The following is a 27922-nucleotide window of genomic DNA, read 5'->3' as shown; positions in this document are numbered from 1 at the left end:
TTGAGGCAAATGTCTAGCTTTAATGAACTCTGTTGCTCTTTCCCAGAACATTTTTATATGTTTTGGTTGTATATAGTCAGTATAAATGCTGCTTTTAGTAATAGCCTTACTTAGTCATGAATTAAAGTAAGTTTCTGTCTCCTTTTAAATGGATTAATCTGCGTGCATTACTGCGTGTTTGTGGCAGAACATCATAGCTCCTAAATTGAAGCAGTATGAGGGTGCTGCTTGTATACTGCAAATGGCTGTAGCTTTAGCAGATAATAAAGCAACTGTCTAGAAATTTTAATGCGATGTTCAGGCAATGCCTCTCTCTTTGGGCAGATGAGACTAAATGTTAAATCGGTTAGTCCATGCTCAGATCTGTTTTGTTGTTGTCAGGTTAAGCATTTCAGCATGTCTGTATAAACTGTGCCACAAAAATTTGATAGTAAAGCTTTCAGACCATAGTAACAGACACAGTGTGAAATATTTAAAGTAATAAAGTGTGAATTTTGTTTGAAGCGTGCTATATTTGACTAAGGAAAAGGAATGTCAAGCTGTCACATTAGTGAAGTTTGATCTTCAATAATGTACTTGGGATCTGCCAAGAGAATCTGCTGTGTTAACCCTACATGTTATACAGATACATTAAACCTCCATAATTCTTGATGGTCTTCTGTGTTCTGATTTCCACATTTACAGTTTGTCCATAATGGAATGATGGAGTAGCTATAAAACTTTGACCCCTTGCAATTTTTCTCCCCACAGGTATTCGTAGAAACGCTAGACAAGTGCTTTGAGAATGTCTGTGAACTGGATTTAATTTTCCATGTGGATAAGGTAGTGTGGTGAGCTGCTGTAACATGAATTCAAAGTATTCTGTTGACCAGAAAATCACATTCTTGTATCTGTCAGAATGGTAAACAGTCCCTTTCCTTGTTCAAATGTCATTTTATATTAGCTAGTCACTTTTTAACTGAATAAATATACCCTGAGAAATGAATAGTAAAATTCACATGTATTTTCGAAAACATATTTGCAGTATTGCTTTTGTCAAGTCAAACCTCCTGACCTCCATTTTACTGATCTGCTATCCTACACATGGTTTCCTTGCCTTGAATACTGCAGACTTAACTTCTGAGACTTAAAAATGCATACAGTAGTGCTATAAAGAAAAAACTGGTGGTATACAGAAAACCCCTTGATTCCCTTGGCATATAGTCTTAATTCAGAATTGTAAGTTGCTTTTGACGTTTTCCTATCTGGTAGCTGCAGAAAAGCATGACTCAGGCTAGTGTATTGTCCATGGGAAGTTAATTTTCCATACAGAGAAGAACATATTGCTTAGGCAGTGAAAACAAAAAAAAATTATAAGAAAATTGTGTGGGTTGAAAACTTAAAAGTACTTGCCCCACTCCTCTCCCCCACCCCCCAAGTTGTCGAGCCGCTTGATGCTTGTTGAGAGAATGAGGCAGTGGAGGGAATAAGCTGCTTAATTCTTCCATTAGGGAAAGAAACAACAGGCCAGAAGTTTCTGTAAAGAACATAAAATTGCTTTTAATGATTGTCAAGATTTCTTCCACATGAGCATGACTTGTATCTGCACTGCCAAGTTTATAATAACTTGCAGTGGAAAGGCAGTTGGTTAAAGATACTAGAAAACAACTTTTCTGAGTGCCTGAACTGAACTTGCTCCCTTGTATAGGGAATTTTCCCCCACCCTCCGGCTTCACTGTTTGACACCTCTTATAGTTCCTCTGAGGCTATTGTTACTTCTTCCAAGAAATTAGATGTGTACTAGAACAGTAAATGTCTGTTTATGAAGACTAGCCAGCTCCTCCCACCTTTTTCCTATGGGAAGTATTCCTCCTTACTAACAATTGCTAATTTGTCTCTACATCTGGGTTTGAAGGAGGATGAAAAAAATTGCCCTTCCAATTTTTAAGAATGTTTTTTTAAACACTCTTCCACCCTGCAGCTGAAATGTTTTCAGTGATGTGATTTCTGAGCAATCTGATATTTCTTTGCTTCCTAGGCTAAGTCTTATTCCCCAATGGCTTATGCCTTCCCTCTTTTGTTGATTTCTGCAAATCTGTTCCTTGCCGAGGTATTTTGAAATAGGCAGAAAAACAGCTATTGGGATAAATCATGTAAACTAAGTGTACTTACCCTGATTTGCGCAACTTCAGCGCACAGAGCCCTCACTGGAAATCATTGTCCTGGAATGTTCTGTGTAACTTATATACAGGCAGCTCCCCATTTACACAGGGATTGAGTTCCGCCCTGCCCCCTTGCAGTGTCAAAAATGGTGTATGTATCAAGTACGCACGGGCTGCAATGGGGACTTGCCTATAATGCATTTGAAATGCCAGAGTAGTTGCATATGTTGCACAGTAATGCTTGAAGCAGATACAATACCTGAAATATTGGTAACTGCAAAAAATTATTCAGCTGCATGCAATGTATGTTAGCCTGCAGCCAAAGCACCTGAAGGTTCTTGATTTTAGTGATTTAATTTCAAATATTTTTGTACTATACAACTGTGAGACCCCATGTCTCATTTTACTGGAAAATTTTCAATGCGGCTGCTCCCTGAACTGGAGGATAGTATTTTATTTTTTAAAAAATCAGTTCTACTTTACATTGTGTTACGAGTTAAAAACGTGTGCTGACAGTGTTCTGCAAACGTGGAAGCTTTTATAGATGAGGAAGAAATATCCAGTATGGAAAGCTGGTAAACATAGGATATATAGGCATCAATATGTAATCTTTATGCAACACTTGCAAACAATATTTATTTGAAGGGCCTCATAAAGGAGGTGTGCAGTTTTCTGTTGGATGATCTGGCAATCACACGTTTTCTATGGGTTGTTAAGATTAAGTCCATAATATTTTAGCTGCATCTTATGAGCAACCGGTGTTACAGCTCTAACTTAAATGTTTGCTATGTTACTAATTTTACAAAGAAGAAAGGAATTTAAGAGCCTAACCCCTGCAATGCAGGAATGTCAACTAGATAATGCATGACAGATGCCATCCAACCTCTGCTTAAAAACCACCAAGGAAGGAGAGTCCACCACCTCTTGTAGGAGTCTGTTCCACTGTCAAACAGCTCTTACTGTCAGAAAGTTCTTCCTGATGTTGAGTCAGAATATCCTTTCTTGTAACTTAATCCATTGGTTCGAGTCCTACCCTCCAGAGCAGGAGAAAACAAGCTTGCTCCACCCTCCATGTGACAGCCCTTTAGATGTTTGAAGATGGCTATCATATCTCCTCTTAGTCTTCTCTTTACTGCGTGAAACATACTCGGTTACCTCAACTGTTCCTCATAAAGTTTGGTTTCCAGACCTTTTATCGTTTTAGTTCCCTTCTCTGCACATGTTCCAGCTTGTCAGTATCCTTTGGGACAACAGCATATTGCAGCCAGTTGGACTTGATGATCCTCAGGGTCTCTTTCACCTCTATGATTCTTCTATTTGTGAAGCTGGTTCTTCTTGCCTAAGTGAAGAACCATACGTTTGTCTCTGTTGAAATTCGTTTTGTTAGGTTGGGCCCAGTTCTCCTTCTTATCAAGGTCATCCTGAAACCCAGTTCTGTCATCAGTGGCAAGGCCTACCCCTCCCAGTTTGGTGTCGCCTGCAAATTTGATTAGCATCACCTCAGTTTCTTTGTCCTAATTGTTTATAAAGACATTGAACAACAACGGCCCAGGACAGAACCCCATGGTAACCCATTTGCCACTTTTTTCCAGGATGATGAGGGACCATTAGTGAGCACTTTTTGGGTTCGGTCAGACAGTCGGCTACAAATCTGCCTAATAGTTTCCTCGTCCAGCCCACATTTCACCAGCCTCTCCACAATAATATTTGATTAATTTGCTTGCCTTTGTTTCTTTTGTCATTTTTTTTTTAAGGTCCATAATATTTTGGCTGAAATGGTGATGGGCGGAATGGTTTTGGAGACAAATATGAATGAAATTGTCACCCAGATTGATGCTCAAAATAAATTGGAAAAGTCTGAGGTAAGAATGGAAAGAATTGAAGCCAATTGGAGCATGGTCGCACAACTTGCATGATTTGAAACTGTCATGTATTGTTTAGTATTGCCTTATACTTAGCTGCATATACTGTTACAAATAAGCATTTAGTATGTAGCATGTTAAAGCCTTTGTTGATTGCTGAAATAGCTGAACACCCCCTTTTCCTTCTACTGATCTCCCATCTGCCATTGGCATCTGTGTATCGAAACATTTCTGAGCTTCCTTCAGTCAAGGCTTAATTTTGTGTTGATTTTTTAGAACGCCCTATTGAAGGGTGTGTGCATGTTAAACAGAAATGAAACCTGTTAATAAAATGTGATGCTAGAGATTGCTAACCTCCATCCCTCCAGATGCAACTGAACTGCAGCTTCCATGATCTCTGACCATGAACTGGTGCCAGTTCATCTGGAGGGTCACTGTGGCCAAAGTGGCCAAAGAGGCTCGAGCAAGAAACAGATTAGCATGGCTAATCCTAGATTCTAAAGTGCTATATAGTTCCACACTCTAGAACTTGGTGAATTTGACATCTAGCACCACTTCATCCTAGGAACGATTTCTTTTCCTTCCCAACAATGTAAGCCAGTATGTCTGGAGTTACACAACCAGAGTGTTAAACCAATGGGCACCTAGAAATTGATATGGTATTTTGCCTTTCCCACAAATAATGATCTGGGAATATAAAAGCATAAACTGAAAAAAACAACCCAGGAATTCTTATAGTCAAGCTAAATGACTGCATTTCGGTCTTTTTAAATTATTATTTTTTAAAATCCATCCTGGAGAGCATCGCTTTAATGCTTTCCCCATGCTGTTCCTCCCCACTCCCCCACTACTGGAGGAGGAAAGTTGCTATGAGGGCAAATCCCTTCCTTTCCAGGGCAAATAGCTTCAGTCATGCATTTAATGTCTCATCTAGTTTCAATTCTTAGTCTTTTGTATGTAAACAGGTATGGCACACATTATCCTTGTGTTACCTACAAATGAAACTCATTTTGCAACTAGTTTGCTCATAAAATTGAGAGGTGAGTTTCCTAGCAGTTTGTATTGACCCTTCACATAGCTTTTGCAATCTGGTTGGACATTCTCCGTCCCTTTGCCTATCTTACGTACATTTAACATGAGCAGTAGAGCATTGGCTGAGAAGCACAGAAATTTGGTAGGTCATGAAACAATGCATGGCACTATGCTAGTGCAAGAATATCAGCAAAGATCTAATCAGTAAAAACTAGAATCTGACTTTAAATTATGCAGAACTGAGTTTCTACAGATGGTTCAAGAGAACTTGCCTAAAAAGTTGTTTATGCTTTTCTGAAGCACAGTTTAAAACAAAAGCCAAGGTTTAAATTATTGATCTGTAACTTGGACCGTCAAATAATTAATTCTCTCGAAGCAGGCCATTTAAGTGAAGTGGACAAGTTTAACCTCAATTTCCCTTGTTTCATCTACTCAGCTTCTATTTTCTGTATAAAACTTGACAGGTAAATAATGGAAAAGTAATTAGATCATAGTGGCTTTATCTTCACTTAGAACCACTTCTTGTTACAACACCAATTAAAAGAGTGGATTAAAAAAGGCAACATAATCTCTGGAGAGAATAATTGGTCCTTTTTATGCTACTTGGTATATTCTTTTGAAGATCTATTTGTTAACATATCAACTCTTACTTCAACTAATCCAAAATATTCGCTTTGATCCAAAGTGCCCCTTCTGCTTGCGTGCAGGGTGTGTGTGTGTGTGATTCCTCTCAGCTCCAGCACCCCATGCTATTCCAGAGTGTCCTCTGACCCTTGGGTGCATTTTTAGGAAGTGTGAATTGCAGTGGGAATAGGCGGAAGGGAAAGCCCTGGCGTGTGCTCAGAGCACTGCATGTGGCTCTTTGGATCCAAGTCACGAGTTCACCTATTTGTTTATCTCAATTGGTGTACAAAGCTCATTTTCCAAAAGTGAACAGAATTAGTTCCGGAAGCTGTAGATTTAATCTTCCTAGCACAGAACTTGGAAGACAATCCAAAGCAGTGTGAAGTTTGTTCAGCTTTTAGAGAGTTTAGCCTCCACTGCACGGCCCATTTCCCCCGGATGGTTTTGTTACGAGTGAATAAGGCTGTTCCAGAGTAAATGGGTGCATTATTGCCTTGGAAATCAATGATTTTTAAAAACATGATAATGTTTGTCAGCTGAATTTGTAGGGCAGGATATGGAACAACAGCACCTTCTGCTTCTCTCTTTGCAAGCTATAAACAATGTTAGCTGTTAGTTTCTGATACCTGTTCACAGAAGCAGAAGTCATGCCATTCACTCCAAAAGTTAGTAAGACTTCATTCAAGCCTTTGGTAAGAGAGTTTAGGATAAGGATTTGTCAGGCACTATCAGTGACATGGAAGGTGTCCTATATAAAAACTGGGATACTTGTGGTGTACTTGCAGTGTTCAGCTGGGTGTAAATTTGGTCGTTTAAGTCACTCCTCATTTTTTCCAAACCACCTGATCTTTTCTAGTTCTTTCCATTCTTCTCTTTACAGACCTTTATCTTTCAGTCTCCCAGACAGGACAGGTAGATCCAGGTATTGCCAATTTTCAGAAAAAAATGTGCTTCTATAAAATAAAGGGAAAGCAAAATGATGTCAAAGGCAATAACTAAATTAGGCCAGACTCAAAAATTATGTGTTGATAAACCCATATTAGTCTTTGTAGCCTACTTTTTGTGCTAGTTTCCCTCATCTTTTATTGCCTGTAGTGTATTTACTAGATTGTCATTGACTTCATATATTTTTATTTTCACTTTCCCCTTTCATTAGTGTTCAACTTTAGAATTTATAATTTTTTCTTAATGTAGCTTTATTATTTTATGCTCACATTACAAAGCAATCTGATTGTGCTAGTGCAAACGTAATGCTTCTAATTGCTTAGGCAATCAGAAGCAGAAATCAGGGTTGTGTGTTTCCTCTTCTCTGCTCCCATTTGTTCCTTCTGGAGCATGGGTTTTACCATCTGACTTAACCATAACATAACTCTTAGGTCAGCTATTAAGTAAGGCTGTTTAGGCTTTCTTCTGAATGAGAATCTGAAACTAAGGTTCTGGGCTGATTTAAAATTCTGGATAAAGAGGAACCCTGGCTTTCCTCAGTTATAATTAACATCACTGGTGATGTAACACTTAAACATGGAGAATGCCACAAGGACTTCATACTCTGGAAAGGAGGCAGAGTAGCAGCACATCATCTCATAAACCACTTCCAATTGCTTAAAAAAAGCTTGCAAGGACTATTGATCCCCAGTTACAAATGCAGTAATACAAATTGAATATTTTAAGTTTTGCAGAATACACTCTATTGGTGTGGAAGCATGGATAATCCCAAGGGTAGGGTTTGAATTTAGTGGAGCTTCTGCTCACACTTGCAGATGGTGTCTTGGATTTCTGCCATCATGTGGCATTGAGAACTATCCTAGAGGGTTGTCTGACCCTTGGGAATGACTTTTAGGGGACTGCAGCAGGAAGGAGGTGGGTAAGCCACAGTCCATGGTCAGAATGTTCTTCTTAAGTAAGTGTGATGCTTCAAGGAAGGAATTTTCCATTTTTAACTTGTGAGGTAATAGTGTTAGAGATGAAGTGCTACCAGATGAAGCTTTCACAATTAGCTGCTTGTGTATTTTCAAGCTAATGCAAAAAATGAATCTTAGAAGTGCGTGTTTTTAAAAGGTAGCTGAGATTCAGGAAACAAAAATCAACCCCACACTGTATTGTGGATGGATGCATGAATTAAATAAATAGATCCACTGCCAGTCGAATTGAGCTGTAATGGTACATATTGCAAACATAGTGCAACTAATTTGTATTATTTTAATTTACATAGAGATAGTCTATGATTCCTGCATTGCAGGGGGTTGGACTAGATGACCCTTGGGGTCCCTTCCAACTATACAATTCTATGAGTCCTACGTTTTTGAGAACTAAAAATTTAAAAGAAATTTCAAGCCGTCAAAACTTGGGGAAATTAAAAACCAGTCAGAGTAATAATGTACAAATGATGAGAATCTTTTTTTAGAACTCAGTGAATTGAAATAACTTCCACAGAAAGGGAAATCTGCACACAATAAGCTTCAGGAGGGAGATATTTCTGGGTAGACTTTATAAGAGAAGAAAAAAAGCTGCAATCATAGTTCTGTATACACTAAATGTCAGGTGGACCCTTGACCCTGTTGGTTACAAGTAAAATCCTATTATGATATCTTACTTGTACCAGTATTATATTTGAAAGGAAACTTCAGATATTTGTTCTAATTGTTTTAGGAGATGAAAATTCTCTATAGAACTGGTTCTTAGCTAATTTTAAAATGTCATAAGTAGCTAAATGTGTCATTCAGTTAAACTGTGGGTGGGAGCAATGGCTTAAAGTGGCTATGTTGGACAGGATTCAACCTAAAAGTGACCAAAATCATGGAAGAATTTTATATATTGTAAAGCATAATTTAGATAATAAGTAATCCAGCCAGTTCAGTTTGGTTTAATTCCCCCCAAACCACAAAAAAACATTCCACAATTAAGAAAAGGGGTTTTAATTAGTGTGTGTTTTCTTTTTATGTAGTATTGCTCTATTTTACTTTCTGCTTGTATATGTTCTGTTTTTTATTTTTGGGTCTGGCAATTTTTAAAGGAGATGACAAACAAACAAAATTTTAAAAAACCATGCCCATCCATTACTATCGCTGTGATCCAAGTGCTTGAAATTTCCAAGAGTATGTCTAAGTCTTCTATCTGTTTGGCATTTTGATATACTTGCAGACTTCATTTTGTTTTTTCTCTAATTCTGTTCATTTATTTAACCTCATGAGAAGAGAACATGACCATTCTTTTATATTCTGTAGTGCATCCTTCCATCCTATTCATAACCCTGCTGCTTTGAATCATACTTGTTCTGGGAAGAAGGGTTAATGCAGAACACCAGCAGCTGTGATATCCAAGTTTCAAACATGTGGGAGGAGTCATTTCCAAGAAAGGTGCATATAAAAGGACTCCCCTTTTATAATGAGCACAAGCTCTTGGGACGCTAACCTGTCCATATGTCTTCCAAGGAAGTCTTGGAAGGTAGCTGATAGAATCCTCCTATTCTGGGGATAATACATATTTAAAGTGATCATCGTTCCACACTTTTGATGTTAATTAAACGCATGTAATGTGCTACAAAAGATGAAAAAAATGCACAACTTCCATATTACTAAATAGTGTCCTGAAAGTTCTATATTTTCTGCTGAAAGGGAAATGGCTTTCCTAGTTGTGTGAACTGGGTGAGTGTACTTAATTGTGTCACCTCAGCCTTTTTACCGTGCTCAGTTTATAGCCACAGGCCAGTATTTTAAGTTCTGTGTCTATCCAGTGGCTTTTGACGAAGAACTGAAATGCCAAACTGCTGTGTGCTCATTTAATTTGAGATTATAAAGCAGCTGGGGGAATGTGTTGCCTGGTTAGTTGCAATTTGAGCTGTCTGTAAGTTCATACTGTACTTCTGAAACTCTGTGGAAATGCTTAAACATAAATGTGTAGTCGGGGTATACAATCTGTCCTTAGCAGTAAAAGGAGCACACACATGAAGGGTGCTGAATCCTTCCTTTGTGCCTCATCTGCCTTCATTTCTCTAGCCACTCCCTTTCCAGCTCTGATATCAGGAGTGAGACGGGAATGGGTTTAGGAGGTAAGATGAATAAACAGGTCTCCCTAAGCTCCCTTTCCTTTGACAGACACCATCCCATCTGTCTTATGTGAACTGGATGGGCTCACAAAAAGAAATGCATGTTTGCCACCATCTTCTGTAATTCGTTCCCAATATTTGATGTGTTTTAGGTAAAGCACCCAAGTATTTATAAACATTATTCCAAAACTGTTCACATTGTCTCAGAAGTACTGTGTGACCTGTATCCCATGCTTAAAGTGATGTATGTTAAATCCAGCATTCTAGTTTAAATTGGCAGATGTCAATTCACCAAATTAAATATAAGGTCCTGGTCCTCTTCTCTTATAGTGGTGTAAGGGTGAATATGTTGTCTTGTCTGTTCTGGCATCTGCCCAGCATTTATGGATGGGAATAACCCCAAATGTACATATTTCCCCCCCTAAGGTCTGCTTATGGAAATCATATAAAACAAAGTTGGTGTCTTTAATAGATGGTAGCCAGTTGTGGTATACATGAATACTGACATTCCCAAATGACTTCATTATTTTTGGTGTAGAAGAGTGTTTTTATGAGGTTAATAACAACAGTTTCAGGTTGGTTAAAAGAGGTTTTTTTTTTCTTTTTCTGTTCAAAGTAAAGTAGGTTGGAAGGATACCGGAATGTTTGACAGGAATAAAAAAAGGAATAAAAAAGCTGTCATGTTAACCAACATAAAGCTAGAAATGTGTGTTTCCTGTTGTATGCTGTTTTGAAGTGGGGTGCCAGGGTCTTTCACATTAAATCAATTCAACTAACTGGCTGGATATGAAGGAGTTCCCAGGGCAAGGGAGGAGTTCACACACTAGTCCAGTGTTTGTAATGGACATTGGCAGGCCTGGCAGAGCACAAAAATGGTGCCACTTTGCAAATGATATCATGCCATCAAGTTCTGCACCGAAACATCCAGTGAGCATCTCTGCTCATTCTAGCTCTAATGTATAACCCAAATTTACAAAAGCTGCTTATGAAGTTATGTTCATTTCCTAGGCATCTGATCTTGGAATGTAATCTCCTGTTCCACCTGGCCTTTGAATGCCTGTAATTTTTAACCCATCCCTCTCCCTAAGAAATAGGTTGGTTTTTTTTAAAAAAAAAACTCACTGAGCTCTGCCTACTCCTGACTTTCAGTTCATAGGCACTTTGTCCCCAAGACTTTGGGAGGCAAAATTGCTCTGTTTGAAGTTTCCTGCATCTTCAGTCTTAGACTTAGGGAAGCATTTAATGTTTGATGTTCTATTGTGCTTTTAATTCTGTTGGGAGCCGCCCAGAGTGACTGTGGAAACCCAGCCAGATAGGCAGGGTATTAATAATAATAATAATAATAATAATAATAATAATAATAATAATAATAATTAATAATAATAAATTACTTAAGGCCATATCTGCATACTTTTGATTCCATGAAATCCCAAGGCTGAGAACATGTGAGTGGATGCATGTTACAGCAGTTATCTAATTTAGACCATTTATAGGTGGAAAATCATGAGTTTGCCAGGGCTTAATCAGCCATTAGATGAGGCTATCACAAGATTTAGGACTTGTGAGCAAATAAGCATTGCCAGAGAGCCTGTTTACAACTACATTTCTTCTGCTTTTGATATAAAAAATAAATAAACAAATAAATAAATAAATAAATTTGTATTCTGCTCTTCATTTGAAGATCCCAGTGTGGTTCACAGCAGAAAAATACAAAATGAGAATACAAAATACACAACAACAAAAGAAATACCTGGAAGAATTTTGAGGGATTATCAGAAGTTATGCATATTTTCATGTGATTATATTCAGATTCCAGGGTTCTGGCCAGTTCACAAGGGTATGTCCTGGTTTTCCAATATGGTACCTGCTTAAGCTAACCTGTCTTAAACATTCCGATTCAATAGGTGAACATGTGTAATAATTCTAGCCTTTCTAACCTCCCGCCCCCAATTCAGTTGAAAGGAACTTTGAAAAATTGCAGGAGCTTTTATGTGAAGTTATCTTCTGCTCTAAGGCTGCAATTTTGTGCATGCATACTTGGGAGTAAGCGATATTTAACTTGGTAGAATTTAACTTAGCGGTAAATACCTATGGCGTATTATATTTCTTTTTTTGCTAATTTGGTGCCCTAATTGTATTTTCAACAATTAAGTCAGCATTTATTATTATTTTGCCTTTTTGCAGCTTTGTAATAAAACCACATATAAATCCTGGTTCAAGCTTCCTAATTTTGGAAGCTAAGCCCTTTCTCTTAAAAGTGTGTGAACGTAAAAGTGTGTGTTGGGAAGGAGAAGACCAGAAGTGTCAGTTGTTAAAAAAAGCACTGACTGGATTTTGTTGGGTGACAGTCAGTTAAAGGTTAACTAGATTAGGAATGCTGTCTTCCCCCGTATCCATCCCTGTTGAAATTTGGGCAGTATAATGTGACTTTCATGCATTTTTGCAAGGGATACTAGTAATGACTAAACATTATTGCCAAATTGAGTATTTAGTGGAGTTGGGTATAAGGTTGGATTTGGAGAAAGAATTTAATGGCAGAAGATGAAACAGGTGGATTTTTTTTTTCCTTTGCTGCCATTCTGATCCCAAGCATACTCAGAAATAAGACTCATAGAACTCAGTGGGGCTTGTGTTCAAGCATGCTTGGTTGGCATATGTCATGTAGGTTGTAACACATTTCAGATATATTTCCTTGTGAAAAGATTGCTGGAGTTTGAAATAGTTTTTGTTCCATTGTATAAATACTTAAAGGGTACAGTGGTACCTCAGGTTACATATGCTTCAGATTACATACACTTCAGGTTACAGACTCCGCTAACCCAGAAATAGTGCTTCAGATTAAGAATTTAACCTCAGGATGAGAACATAAATCGTGCGGCGGCGGCAGGAGGCCCCATTAGCTAAAGTGGTGCTTCAGGTTAAGAACAGTTTCAGGTTAAGAACAGACCTCCAGGATGAATTAAGTTCTTAACCCAAGGTACCACTGTATTTAGAAATATTTCAGATTAAGAGGATAATGGTTCCGGTGATCATTTAACAAGCTTTTTGAAAGTAGTGAACTTCTGATATGAACAAATGCTTGTACTAGACAAAAACACAGTAGCCCTATATTTTAGGTAGCTCTAATGAAGGCCAGGCGAAGCCTAAACCCTTAAACAAAATGCTTATAGCACAGCTAGGGACACTGTAATGCTACTGAGACCCACCATCTTAATATCCCAGAAGCAATTATACATTTAAATTAACATAGGCAAAGTTTCTTTCATGGCCCCTACAGTGCCTAACAAAAGCCCTTGACTAAGGGTGCTTCTGCAGTAAGCAGCTTCTCCATGTCTAAAGGAAGAATGCAGTAGACTAGTGTATGAAGCAAAATGTTAAGCCAACCTTCCAGGCAAGAAGTATACTGGCTTGCCTGTACTACGTCACAGAACAGCTTGGTGTGAACCTGGAAAGTACTCTGCCAGAAGGAATTGTTCTCTACCCTGGATTAACTTCAAGGGAGTGTGGAAGCTTAAAATTAAGAACGTAGTTAGGCAAATTTATGTGAGTATTAATGTTCATTTGTGAATCAAAGTATGCAAGAGTTAAGCCTAGCCTTGTAAAGCAGGACTGCAAGACATAAACATCTTGGTTAATTAAATTCATTCATCTGTGCTGGCAAGCATTTTGTACATTTCTCTTAAAGAACAATGCACCGCAATAGTGATTTGAATATTTAAGTCTTAACAGTTTTCTTTGAAGTAACTGGCAGTCCTCCATAACCCTGGCTTGCTCTTGAATTTACTAGTTTGAAATACCAAGATGCAGTTGGGGGAGCTATGCAGATATAATGGCAAAGTTTCCAAAATCTGCATCCCTTAAACAGCATGGGTAATGTGTATATAATACGTTTCTAGAAATGGAGAGGATTTCTTGCATATTTTGCAAGAAGGCAGGCTACAGGTAGTAATAACCCCAGAATCATACAGACAACTTTTGCACACATTGGAGCAGCAACCTTTATGTTGTCAGTCTATCCCGAACGTAGTTGCTTAGTTTTAATCCCTAATGTATTTGTTTAAAGATCGGTTGTAACTAGTTGTCTTCTGTGTGGATAATAATTCTGAACACAGGGATTTTTCCTTCATAGATAAATTATGTTGAACCCAGAAGTCTTGGCTCAGGAGCATTTTTCTCTAAACCTTACAAATGGAAAGGGAAGACCCAATAAGTCAGGGATGGGAGGGACCAGTCATGTTTATATTTAGCATCCGAGTTGCCAAAATCAATTATTTAGTGTAAGCCTATGTTCTTTTGAAGGATCAACAGCCATGTAGCAGGCAGGCTCTTGTTTTTTAAGTGTTTTGGATTTCATTCTTGGAACGTCCCCATAGCCTTTGAAGTGAGGTGGAATGGAAAAAAGATATAGAGGTCATTCATTATTCAGTACTACTAAATGAATGATTAGATATAAAATCAGTGTAAAGATTCTTCATATTTTTTGCATATGATTTTAGTTTTCAGCATTTGATTAAATGCTAAAGCCATAAGAGAAATAAACATATTAGAGGTAATACAAACCAATAAAAAATGGCTGATTATCAAGAATGGTCACCAACTGAAGGTGTCAGAACACTGGTGCAGGTTGCGTGCTGCAATGCCTGGAAACAGTAAAAATCAAAGACAGCATGAGCTTTAACTTTTATTAACCTCAATCTGGTTGTTTTACAGACTCTACATTAATTTTTTCCATCAAGTCGCCATTGCACGTGTTAACCATGTTTTAGAGTTTGTGTGAACTGCTTTTTTTCTCGTTAAATACTTCAGAGTAGTCCATTTCATTCCAATCCAAAATACCATCTGGTTTTTCTAATCTCGAGTCTTGGTGTCTGTGTATAATTATTTATGGTAATAAAGTCATCCTTGTGGTATGCGACTGAGTGTAATGTGCGCCATCTTAGTGATATCTTTTTCTTCTGTATGCAGGCTGGTTTAGCAGGAGCCCCAGCCCGGGCTGTGTCAGCTGTAAAGAATATGAATCTTCCAGAGATCCCAAGAAATATAAATATTGGTGACATCAGTATAAAAGTGCCAAACCTTCCCTCTTTTAAATAAATTGTGCACTCCAGGTAAAAATGAAGAAGAAATAGAAGTTGATCGCAAATGTTTACCAAACCACTGTTTTGCTGTTTAAATAAAAGGTCATGTTACCCTGTAGAAATCCTTTATAAAATTATGTGAAGTTGATTGTGCTTTGCTTAGTGAATTTAAAGAGAGTGGGTGGTTTGTGATTTCCAAATAAAATTCCTGTGCCCATCTAAAGCAAGCATATAATGTTCTGGAAAAATAATTCAAACTGTTTATTTACTTTGTATGACATGTTTTTTTGTATAGACTAAGCTCTGTAATTAGTACAGCAGTCCTGTATACATTCCTTCAAGTTATTTAAGATCCTGATTTAAATGTCGCATGAAAGCAATTCAGCTGTATCTTCTCTTGCTTTTTAAATAAAGTCATAACTATGTGGACTGCAATCATTTGTTTGTTACCTTTGTGGATAGCAATAAATGACTCTTCCATACAGTATTAACCTTAAAGTCTAGTGTATATGTCACTTGAGATGAACTCTGACCACAGATATGCTAGTTTTCAGTCAGAAATCCTGACTTAAATTCAGTGTAGAAGTTTGGTTGCAGAATCTGGGTTCCTACAGTAATAACAGCACATAATATCAAACTGCATTAAAATTGGATCATATAAACCATTTGCAATTGTGAAGTGTAAGGAAGAATTCAGTGTAGTGCTAAATTAAAGTTCCTTAGCAGTATACTAGTTGCAGTAGCAAAATGTCTTACACGAGAGGAGGCACAGGAAGCCAGCATGGTTCTTGTGGCTGGCTGCGTAACAGATTGCTGTAGCCCCAATACTTCCTGTTGCACAAGCTTTCACTAGCACAGCTGCTGCATTGTACAATCATTACTCTTGCCTTTACACTAGTGCAACATCACTTACACTGGCAGCCAGAGAACTTTTAAGTAACAGAGAACAGTAAAGGAAAACACCCTGGAGCCTGATATTTAATAGGACTCTGGAACCTCCTTTTCATAATTTTTTCCTTAAAATGAAATAACTATAGATGCATTAAGGGTTGGGATTTTTTTAAAAAACAACTAAATAGCTTTTGTATCTGGTTAGCCAAACCGAAAAGTGACAAACATACTTATTTGGAAAGAAGCTTAAGATTCTTAAAATTCAGAGTTCTCTGAGCCTGTTTCAAATAAAGCTTCTTGGCTGGATTTTTATTGCATGCAAGGACCTAATGAAAGCTCTTGCCTTTTTCTTTCCACACCCATGTAATCAAACATATTCTCCCTAGAACCAGAAGCTCACTTAGATAATTGGTATTGAGCAATAGGTTGCATGAGAGATTTTGAGGATTTGAGTACGTAAGGCATTGTTTTCAGATAGATTTTCCACAACAAAATACTGGAACAATTTAATGAAGGAGCGCATGTATTTTGGAGTATGCAGTTGAAATATTGCAGGCATATCAGAATAACTATCTGCATTGGGAGCAAGGTGATTAGTTTTGAAGTACAAATATTATTGTTGAGCCCACGTCTGAATAGAACTGGAAGGAAAACAGTTACACTTGTATATCTGGAAACTAATTGGGTCTGGAAACAAGCCTTTCTATGTTATGGAAGGCTTTACAATATGCTTTGTAAAGCTGGTGGTTGTTTTTTAATTCATGGATGAAAGGGACCTAATTTCAAGTGAACATGTTCCAAAAGACACTGTCTTCTAATTTTCAGTTATTTTAAAACTTTCTGTAGGAAAAAAAATGGTTCTCAGTTGTCCCAGTTTTCTCAGATGATATAATTCATTAAGAACATTGTTTGAGCTCCCTGGTGTAACGGAATACACAGGCAGCTAGAGCACATATGGCTACAGCTGGGGTACCCTATGTGGATCCTCCAGATATTGCTAGATTACTACTCTCATCACTTCTGACAACTGACCATGATGGCTAGTGCTATGGGAGTTAAGTCTACAAACACATTGAAGGCACAATGTTGACTAGAAAGGCCACTATGGAAAGGTTAGGGGGAGGTAAACTTGGAGAATTCTTGAACATGTGTATTTTGGGGTGAAAAATAAAAGTACCCTTCCTATCGCTAGGCTGCATGTGGGTAATACTTAGAATGGCTGAGCACTTAGGAAGGCGGTGAACATGGGTTTTGGGAACCTGGGACAGATAAGGCTGGCCCAAAGCTGGGTACTGAAGACAACCAGTGCCAATTTCAGAGATCCAGGAGGGCATCAAAGTTTATTATGAGGCCCAGAAGAGTTGGTGAGGGAACATATCTGCTCTCTGTTCACTTCTGCCTTGTCCAAAGAGGTTCTATTACCAAGCCCCCCAAAAAATTGACAACCAGAAATAAAACTCTTGTAAAAGCTTTAAGCATATGTTGGCTGCTGTTCTCTGTTTCATAAATGTAGTCCCAGGGTCTAAATGTAGATAAAGTCTAAATGCAGTTAAAGTTTATTGACGAGCTGATTCTGAAAGAATAGGAACCCTGCAAATATGGTTTTTGGTTTAAATGCAGGAACCCGGCTTTGTAGCTGGCACAACGTATCTTTTTATTTTTACATAGAATATTTTAAAGTCTTCTTCATACTTAATGTTAATTAAAAATACTCTGAAGGCATGGGGTGCTTTCTGACTGCATTACACTAGCATTCTCTAATTCAGCAAAGATGTTGGTCTTCATTCTTTTGCAAAACAATAAAGGCAGGGCGTACAGGGGAAGCCACTGGAACTGGGGGAGAGGAGCTATCAAGGCTTGAATGAATGAAAGAAGTGATTGATCAGAAGGTCGGCGGTTCGAATCCCCGTGACGGGGTGAGCTCTCATTGTTTGGTCCTAATTCCTGCCCACCTAGCATTTCGAAAGCACGTCAAAGTGCAAGTAGATAAATAGGTACCGCTCCGGTGGGAAGGTAAATGGCGTTTCCGTGCGCTGCTCTGGTGCGACAGAAGCGGCTTAGTCATGCTGGCCACATGACCCGGAAACTGCGGACAAACACCAGCTCCCTGGGCCTATAGAGCAAGATGAGCACCGCAACCCCAGAGTCGTCCACGACTGGACTTAACTGTCAGGGGTACCTTTACCTTTACTATTACACAGTTTTCACACCCCCACTTCAGTCCTTCCTTGTTTTTCTTCACAGCAGTAGAGAGAGCTGCCCATAGAAAACTGAAAAATCCAGGATATCCCTGTAGCTGTAATTCAGCTATGGGAAGGTGAATGAGATAGGATTGTACTCTCCCAGACCCTTTCTTGCAAAGGTCATCTATCATGGCAACCAAGGCAGTTTCTGTTCCAAAACTGGGCCTGAAACCAGATAAACTTGATGTTCTATGGAGCAGTTTGCGTACAACCCCTACAAATGTGTTCCGACATCTCATATTGCGTGGCTTCTCTGATTCTGTTTTCTAGGCTGTTGCCAGAACATTTCACTGACCACTTCTTATTCAGTGTATTAATTGCTTCCTGCCTTGCCCCTAACCATTTCTGTTAAGATTTTCATAAACTCTATAATCACTAAGTGGGTGGCCATAATCTCAAGCCTAGCTAGAAAAACAGATACACAATATCGTCAATCTTTGTTTGGTTTCCTTTTACTATACTATACATGGTTAAGATTGCTCTTCTTGTTTTCAAAGTTCCTTAAGGACTTCTTTCACATCTTTCCTTTGCTTCCCCATCTCTTGGGGGGGGGGGGAAGGAATGCAGAATTACTTAATCATTCCTCAGGCTAAATTCAGATTTATGCTATCCTGCCCATGGGATTTTCTGTTCCCTTCCCCAATAACTGCATCGAGATTTTTAAAAGTTCAAATTCTTTGCAAGCTAAGAAGATGGGCTAAATTGAACTATTGAACCAGAACCAACTATAGGAACTGGGATGTAGGGGATTCTTGGAGGCTATGTGAACCTTAAATTTAATTGGTATTCTAGCTTATCCATGATTATGTGAAAATTCTATATAATTCTAACATGGCATACATTTAAATGTTTCAGCATGTCTTTTTAAGAAACAGCTTTACTCTCTTAATGTACAGAGAGGTGATGACATATAATCCAATGAAGATGCAAAATGTACCTGTGGAAGCCAACTTTATGCTGTGCCTGTATAAATAGGATTTCCTCTGAGTTGCTGCTCCACTCCAGACCTGTTTTTCATGCCAGTGCTAAGCTCCAATGTGTCTGGAAAAAATAGAGAAAATCTCTAGCGTCAGGTCCTGGCTTCTCGGGATGCACTAAAACATTTGCACAATGTGCACAAAGAAACTTCTAACAATTGGTTTTATTCTGGTTTTTTTAAAAATAGGGTTAGAAAAGGTAAAAAAAGATGAATAATATACTTCAAAGTAGTTCAGTGTGTTTTCATTTCCATTTCTTTGCATTCAAAAAGGGAGCCAAACATGCATACAGCTCTTGGATTTCCTATAAGTCATAGGTTAATGACTGCAATACAGAAAACTGAAATGTTGTTTCTACATTATTTGCAAATGCTCACATTCTTATCCTAATCTTGTGGGTTTCGGACATTTTTGGAAACATCATATGTGCTTGCCTTTTGGTTATGGAAAACATAGTCTAACCTGCTATTTGCAAATGATAGAACAATCTGTTTGCATTAGATTAGAGGTTAAGTTTGATTATCTTGACCGGAACTATGTGCTTCAAGAACTTCTTGTTGGCTGCAAAATTCTGTTACATGGCAGATGTCTTCAGACACCTGAAGGTTCTCATAAAGATAAGAATGTGCTAGCAGATTCCAAAAGAGGTTAAGCCAGAATCCGATGGATATAACCAACAGGACTTATTTAGACTGGGTTGTTTCCAACCAAGTTCTTCTGAGAGTAGAATTTACTCAGTAGATCCAACAACTAGACCTGCTAATACTGCCTATGAATTTCAGTGGGCTAATATTGTCCATTAATTTCAGGTTTTTTTCCATCTACATTAAAGGCTGCCTTACAGGTGAGTACATGAAGCATTTTAAGTATTGCAGGAAATGCTGCAATTTTGGAGTTGGTGTATTTTGAAATTGTTTTATGCAGTGCCGTAGCAAAGTTCTCCTAAATATAATATAAACAAGACAATCCACAATGGCTCAGTTCACCGCCTTGACTATCCCTTAAAAATATAAATAATGCATTTCTGAATATTCATCTGCAAATAATCATAGCTGGAACAGCACACTTCCAGCTGGAAAAATAAGCCTGGCAACATCACAAGCATCTGCCTATTTCTTTTTATCATGTGCTTTTAATTCAAACCAAAGAAAGGAGGACTGTTGATTCATTAGTTAAGATTTAACTCTGCTCATCCTGAACTACATAGCTCATGCAGAATTTACTCAGCAGTTACTGAATCTAGAAAATTGTTTCCCTTACTGCTCTCCGCCTGCCCACCAATGGTTTATAAAAATAAAAAAAATGGAAATGGAGGTAACAGAGGGATTTGCATCATCAACATTAATACTTTTAACAAATCTGGTGGCAGCAGATCCGAGAAGTGAGATGATATGGGGCTTCTTCATAAAAATGATCTAAGAACAGCAGGGAAGGATGAGACGGGTGTGCAGAAAAGAAGCTGAAATGCAAACCAGCAGCTTTCTCTCAGGTCTAAACAGATGGGCATCATCTGCACTGTAAATTATCAAAATACAATTTATGCCATCAATCCACATTTGCTGAAGCCATCTTACCTGATGGTAAACATTGAATGCAGACTGAACATGCAGAAATAATTGTTTTACCCCAGCTACAACAATGTCACATCAGGTTTACTCATTGTTATCTAAGAACTTTCCTTCCCCATAGGTCCTTGGGGACAGAGTCCTTCACATGATTCATAAGTCATTCATCTTCATTCTAAGACGGAGACTCTCTGTGAGTAGCCATCAGAGTTGCAAAAGTGAGGGGGAAAGTTATTTCAACAGAAAAACAATCAGAACAAGCCAAATCTGCCTTAATATTTTCCTTAAATAATTACCCCTGCCAGCCTCACTTCCAGGAACATAAATGAGCTACAGAATTCTGGTTTCTGTTTTTTGTGATACATTTCACTTTTTGCCACTCCTGCAGAAACTCTGAATAAGAAATATATTTCTAGTCTTTTGGCACGATGAAATAAAATGCTCAACCGGTAAACAAGACAATTATTTGTGAGAAATAGATGGTGTGAAGATAATCTATTTGTAGTTGCTTCCAGTCCTACTCAGTAACCACTCTTCTGTAAGGCAGAAGTGGAACTGCAACTGACTTTAAGCTCGCACAACATCAAAACACAATTGGAAGCTGGTTTAAACAAACCAGGATCTTTGTGAAGAGGTCTATGTGACAGGAAGAGGAGGGAACAAATAAAGGAGAAGAGAGCAGGCTCAATTCCTCCTTTAATGGTGGATGAAGCTGGAAACTGAATTAACCCTAGAAGAGCTGATGTGTGCCATATTTTCATTATCCTTGTGCATTCTCTGAATACTAATAACCATCAGATTTAATCTAAAAGGGTTTCTTTTAGACTTCTAGCCACTTTACAATAAATCTGTATTTTGTTGCACTTCCAAAGTCCTATAGTCAGACAAAGGCAGGCTTAAGGCTGTGCAACAGTATCAGTAGCTGAGCCTGGTTTTAGCATCTATGCTGTATTTTTATGTTTAACAACTTTGATGAATTGGGGAAAGCATTTGAGATAAATAGCACAAACTAAGTGTAAAGTCATGCCAATAATAGCCGCAAAACAAAAGTCTTGGCACTTCTAAGTTGTGGCTTTGCATGTCATAACTTTAAATGACTGCTCTGAGGCTTATAAGCTGTTCCTATTAATACAGAACTAGTTTCAAAGTTGAGAGATGATTCCCATAAAATATGTTTTAGTAAAAACAAATGCAATTGTGCTTGAGCTCTCTGCTGCATAACTCAGGGATGGGGAATCTCTAGCCTCTGGTACAACCTTGGCCTGCCAGGGAATACTATTTGGAGCGTGAGGTCACTTCTCCAAAGCCACACCCACCTGTCAATCAGCTGGTATCATTGGGTGGTCCAGCTGATGGGCAGCGGTGCTGCTTTGTCAGCACGTTCCCCGCAGAGGATGTGTTGGTGAAGCAAACCCTGCAGAGAGCGGGACTGAATTCTCCACTCAAAGCAGAACCCTCGCTGCCACTGTGTGGGTCAGCATTTACAGATGTTCAGGATCACCTGCCTGCCTATCAGTTACCGCATTTTTCACTCCATAAGACACACTTTTTTCCTCCTATAAAGTAAGGGGAAATGTGAGTGCATCTTATGGAGTGAATGGCGCTGCACAGAGAGGTAGAGCTGCGCAGTGCCCCTTCAGCGAAGCGGGAGGAGGAACGGAGCCCCTTCTGTTCCTCCTACCGCATCGCTGAAGGGGCGCTGCGCAGCTCTCCTTATCTGCGCAGCACACCTTCAGCAACGCGCCTGTCCTGCAAAGCCGGAGTAGGAACAGAAGGATCTCCTTCTGTTCCTTCTCCAGCTTCACTTGAAGGGGCGCTGCGCAGTTCTCCCTCTCTTCAGTTCTCCCTCTCCTCCTTCACAGGAGAGGCACTGCGCAAAGAGGGAGAACTGCGCAGCGCCCCTTCAGCGAGGCGCCTGTCCTGGCTTCTGCCTTAGCCTCTTCCGGGCAGGGGGAGCCTTCATCCCGCTGCCCTGAAGAGGCTTGGCGCTGTTATCCCAGAAGCCAGAACAGCCACACAGTATCCCAGAAGCCAGATCTCTCTTGCTGTTCTGGCTTCTGGGATTCAAATTTTTTTTCCTCTTGTTTTCCTCCCCCCAAAACTAGGTGCGCCTTATCGTCTGGTGCATCCTATAGAGCGAAAAATACGGTACATCATAATGATGTCAGATGGTTGGTAGGCAGATGGCCACCTGTAAAAGCCCATGGATGGTGGGAAATCAAAGATCTGGACCACTGGGTCAAAAATGTTCCCCACCTTGGTACAATGAATGCATTCTTTACTGAATACATACAAGAACTCCTGTAGTGTTACTGATTGTAGAGATTATCTGGCTTGTGCAAGTACGGCTATGGCAGTCTTAAAAAAAGGAACTGACAAGAACACAATTACTTTTTCTGTTATGATTTGCTGTTGTGTGTAATATTAACAACCACACACTGAACAGCTAAATGTACTTGGGCAGCCAGATACCCTAAGGGAAGATGGAAATAATAATTTCCTACTATTTCCCCCCAGTGTGTGATAGCACAGGTACATTTTCTAACCAGGTATCTGAACTTCTATGTGTAGATCAGGTATAGGCAAACTCACCCTCCAGATGTTTTGGGACTACAACTCCCATGATCCCTAGCTAACAGGACCAGTAGTCAGGGATGATGGGAATTGTGGTCCCAAAACATCTGGAGGGCCGAGTTTGCCTGTGCCTGGTGCAGATACTATAAATTCTACCTCGATTAGAAGGTAAAACATGGTCTGCTTTCATATTGTGCTTCCAGACTGTGGGATTCAAGTACATACCAGCAAATTTTGGCTGCAAAATTAAAGCTTATTTGGTCTTGTGCAACAAGCCCACTTTCCTGAAAGACCAGATTCTTACAATAAGGAAAGTGATGTAAAAAAATGTACTGGAAGGTACAGATTTACACTTGCTTGACTGATCTAACTTCTCTGCAAACAAATCAGAATTAATGCTTGATAAGCAGGTTGTCTGGAAGCAATCATTCTGTCTGTACTAAGATAGCCCTGCAATTGTGCACCCTGTAATTCAGGTGGGCACTACTGCTGAAGATTACACAGTATGGACTGCTGGATTGGATGTGTATTTATTTGATCCCATTCCAAAATCTCAAAAAAACTGTCCTTTCAAACGGGCCACAGATCCATAGAGGAAAATGGAGGTGTTTGTGAGACAATGTTCAGTTGTTTGCAAAACGTTAAAATGCAGAAAGTGCACCCCACTCTTTACATCACTTACAGAATTAAACATCTTCAAGTGAAACAAATGGAGCCTCTACAAAATGATTAAGCAACAGTCATTGCTATCCAGCTTGCCGTCCGTCTCAAGCCTCAAGATGACGAAGGCTGGATGTTCTGCCAGGAATGGGCCCTGGAACAAAGACTATAGATTTCTGGCCAGTTCCGTTCACAGTTGATATGCAACCACATGTTGTGGTGAGATACAAACTATTTGTCTGGATCATGATTCTATAAGCCTGTTGCCTCCAGGAAACTTTTCTGAATTGACATGTAAAAAATAAATAAAAATGCAATGCTTTTAAACTTGTTCATAAATTCTCTGGAGTTAGAAGTGAGCAATGAGATGGTCAAGTTTGCTGATGACAACAAATTATTCAGGTGATTGGGAGGGGATCCAAAAGGATCCCTCCAAACTGGGTGAAAGGGGATTAAAATAGCATCTGTAGTTCAATGTAAGGAAGCGATATACACTGGGGCAAAACTTCCTGGCTCCATAATTACCAATAGGGTCAAAACTGGTGGTGACTGAGATCCTGGGGTAATAGGGGAGAGCTTGATGCAACGGCTGTAAAATAGCTAAATTATGGCTTATGGGATCATTAGAAATGAATAAAAAACAAAACTGGTAATATCATAGTACCCTCATACAAATCTATGGTATGACCACATCTGGAGCACTGTAATAGTATCGCTGCACTTCAGAATGATACCACACAGCTGGAAAGCTGGAAAAGGGCAACAAAACTTATAATGCGAGTGTGAGCAACTTCCCTTTGGAAAAAAATGGATGCACTGTTTGGGGCTGATGCTTATGTAGCCAAAATGGCACCGCCGACAAACAAGAGGAACGAATTAGCAGCGCTCTAAGGTTTCCCAAAGTACAAAAAAGAACATGATCTTCTAAAGGAATTTCCAAAACATTTTAACGAGGACTGAGCATACTTTGTGTTTGTGAAATGCAGACTGACTGTTGGGGAGAAGAAATGCAAAACCAAGTGGGAGGAGGAATAAAATCGAGTATTTAAGAGGACACAGCTGACTCATCCACAATGTAGCAGCTAGACTGGTGACTGCGAATGGCTGCCGAGACCACATAACACTGGTCCTGAAAGATCTTCATTGGCTCCCAGTACGTTTCTAAGCACAATTCAAAGTGTTGGTGCTGACCTTTAAAGCCCTAAATGGCCTCGATTCAGTATACCTGAAGGAGCATCTCCACTCACATCGTTCTGCCCAGACACTGAAGTCCAGCACCAAGGGCCTTCTGGCGGTTCCCTCACTGCGAGAACTGAGGTTACAGGGAACCAGGCAGAGGGCGCCCACCCTGTGGAACACCCTCCCACAAGATGCCAAGGAAATAAACCACTATCTGACTTTTAGAAGACATCTGAAGGCAGCCCTGTTTAGGGAAGTTTTTAATGTTTGATGTTTTATTGTATTTTTAATATTTTGTTGGAAGCTGTCCAGAGTGGCTGCGGAAACCTAGCCAGAGGGGCGGGGTATAAATAATAAATTGTTGTTGGAACACTAAACAGGAGTATTCCACACTGTCCAATTTTGTTGCACTTGTCCCACTTGGTGCTTCATATTGCTCACTCATTCTGCCAACTCCCAACATTTAACTCCTTAGAACTTGCCTTCCTCATCCCATTCAACTTCTAAGCTTGCTTTTCAGCTCCCCAACTTCATATCTGAAGCTATTTCTCTCTTCTGTTCTGCAGGCCTGCTTTGCACCTTCCGGTCTTTCTCCCTGCTTTTATGCATCTTCCTCCTCCCACACATTGCAGCTGCTGGACACCCTTTTCACCCTCTGGCCAATTATGAAGCCACCACCCCTCCTATTCTTCAGATTCCATCATGCCTCTGCTTTTATTTTCAACCCCATTCCTATGCCTCCTACTCTCTCCTTTTTTGTAACTTCATTTGCACACCATTTTCACCTTTACCTCTTTTTCTCTTGCTCCTCCTCTTTCTCAGCTCCCCCTTGCACACAGACCACCCCTCATTTCCATGCCGATTTGCAGCACTCTTTGCATAAACACACACAGCATGGCGATATATGTTACCATATTTTTAATATGAACATTGTTATGAGTTTGCAAGTGCCAGACATATCTGATCCCTGACTGAGCCTGGAGATGGGAGGACTTTTGAGGCTCATTTGGCCGACATGTAGCATTCAGTTGGGTTTCTAAGGGAGCTTTCAACCCCAACCTCTGGGCACTCTCATCATGGGCTCTGTAGTTCATAACATCTGGATGGCACTATGTTGGCTACCCCTGTGGTCAAGCCATTATTTTTACTCAGACACACAGCAGTACAGTTTATGGCCATCCTTGAACAGTAGTCCTCTTGTAATGTCTTTTTTTTTCTTACTCAACAGGATTTCAAAGCTGTGCTTAGGGTGAAGGAGGAATGGAAAAGCTGTTTGTGGTTCAAGAAGGACAGCAAATAAACATAATGCATGCTCAGGGTTTGTTTGTTTTTTGTATATGCATCTTTTCTATCATAACCAATATGGTGATGACTGAGATGTAAGGCGATATGCAGCAACTGTTGTCCTTTCTATAAGAAGCAGATGGAGGCTGTCTAATAGAACTAAACCAGGATATGATAATGTAAACTAGTATTTAACAAAATGAATGCTAATGTTTTCTTGAGTTCTGCATTCCTGCATGCATTTAAATTGTTTTCCAGATGTCTTCAAAACAGTAGGGTTGAGCAGATAGGCTGTGAACAAGCAGTGGACAGGGTCTCAGCAGTGGATTTAGCTCAGTGCTCCCATAAATACAGGTTATTTGTATCATCTGTGCACCACATTGTACACATTTTTATGAACTCTTGTTTATGTAAACTATCCCTCTGTTTTCTCATATTAACATTTACTAGCTTTATACTTAGGAGAATGAGACATAAACATTTGCATTCTTGGGGTTTTGGGGGGGGGGGAATCAGCTCCAAAAGCGTAAATGATTTTGCATTGCTAGGATAATCTAAAATCCCTTGTATGACTAAAGGTCCCTCCACACCCCCAAGCACTGCAATATTTCTGGATTTTACACTGTGTGCTTTATGTCTCTGCTTGTAAGGAGAGTGCTTCTTTATAGATTTTGATATCCAAAGGTTCTTTACATGGATACACAATATTGTTATCACAGGTGCATTACCGAAACATGTTTTGCATCACATGTATGGCACAGGTGCACATGTCACAAACTGGGACTGGCGATTTGGTTCCTTTGCTTCTGTATGTATATTCAGTGGTCTTAAGCACTGCATGGACCACCTACCTTCAAGGTTGCATCCAGTACCAATGCACACATGGGTGGCTACAGATCTTATTTTTCCAAGTGTGCTTTTGTGCGCATTCATCCACACATGAGCACTTTAGACTCTTATCTCAATGTTTTCCATCCACACTCATGGGCAGTCCTTAATGGAATGTATTTCACTGTGGGTTGTTGTTGTTGTTGCCTTCCCTCAGTTTGTACTTCCCCACCGTCTCCTGAGTTCAGGAAGCCAGATGTCCATTGTGGGCATGTGCACAGGTATTTGTTTATCTGCATGCATGGCCAATTGTTTTTCATAGAGTCGTGGAATTGTAGAGTTGGAAGGGACCCCAAGTGTCATCTAGTCCAGCGCTCTTCAATGCAGGAATCTCAGCTAAATGGGATGACAGATGGCCATCCAATCTCTGCTTAAAACCAAGGCAGGAGAGTGAACCCATTGGTTCGGGTCCTAGCCCGAAAAACAAGCTTGCACCACCCTCTGTGTGACAGCCCTTGAGATATCTGAAGATGGACAGGGTTGCCATATTCTGAAGAGAAACAAAGAGGACACAGTTGCCGACTTCTACTTTTAACTATGGATTGCTATGATGACTCTACCCATGAAAAGGTGTCCTGGAAAAAGAGGGCATATGGCAACTCTTCTCAATTATTCCAATTATAAAAACAGTAGGTTAAAAAACCCAAAGCCTTGTGTTGCTTGGCCCAGTCAGCCGCCCACTGATGAGCACCTCGTCAATGGGAATAGAGTTAGATAGATGACATCCAGCAAAAATGTTATGAGTAAACAAACAAACAAACAAACAAACTCACCTACACAATGCACTTCAGTACCTTCAGTTGGGTAACATATCATTTTATATTGTTGTATTTCCCTTCACCACATTATCCACGGATCGGGAACATTCAGCTTAAACGG

General features: G+C 39.5%; 1 protein-coding gene and 2 long non-coding RNA genes across 5 annotated transcripts in view; 2 read left to right on the top strand and 1 right to left on the bottom strand.

Moving 5' to 3' along the window:
• AP3S1 (adaptor related protein complex 3 subunit sigma 1) overlaps nucleotides 1-15217 on the top strand; it is a 23621-nt gene extending 8404 nt beyond the window's left edge. For 2 of the 3 annotated variants that reach the window (XM_081930814.1, XM_081930813.1), the window contains exons 4-6: nucleotides 751-822; nucleotides 3896-4003; nucleotides 14670-15217. In XM_081930814.1, coding sequence (XP_081786940.1) covers nucleotides 751-822; nucleotides 3896-4003; nucleotides 14670-14798 — 309 coding nt within the window. In that variant the 3' untranslated portion in view covers nucleotides 14799-15217. Of the gene's footprint in view, nucleotides 1-750; nucleotides 823-3895; nucleotides 4004-6539; nucleotides 6582-14669 lie in introns of all 3 variants that reach the window. The other variant, XM_081930815.1, reaches the window with a different exon arrangement.
• Nucleotides 14262-27922, bottom strand: LOC309380672. Its single transcript, XR_014173010.1, has 3 exons — nucleotides 27817-27922; nucleotides 18854-18957; nucleotides 14262-14344 (listed from the first exon to the last, which is right to left on the bottom strand). It is a non-coding gene; the product is annotated as an uncharacterized lncRNA (long non-coding RNA).
• LOC309380755 lies at nucleotides 19092-26190 on the top strand. The gene is made up of 2 exons (XR_014173111.1): nucleotides 19092-19737; nucleotides 26100-26190. It is a non-coding gene; the product is annotated as an uncharacterized lncRNA (long non-coding RNA).

Source organism: Podarcis melisellensis (assembly GCF_964234715.1).
Source record: "Podarcis melisellensis genome assembly, chromosome: 11".
Lineage (NCBI taxonomy): Eukaryota > Metazoa > Chordata > Lepidosauria > Squamata > Lacertidae > Podarcis > Podarcis melisellensis.
This window is presented reverse-complemented; position numbering and strand designations above follow the sequence as displayed.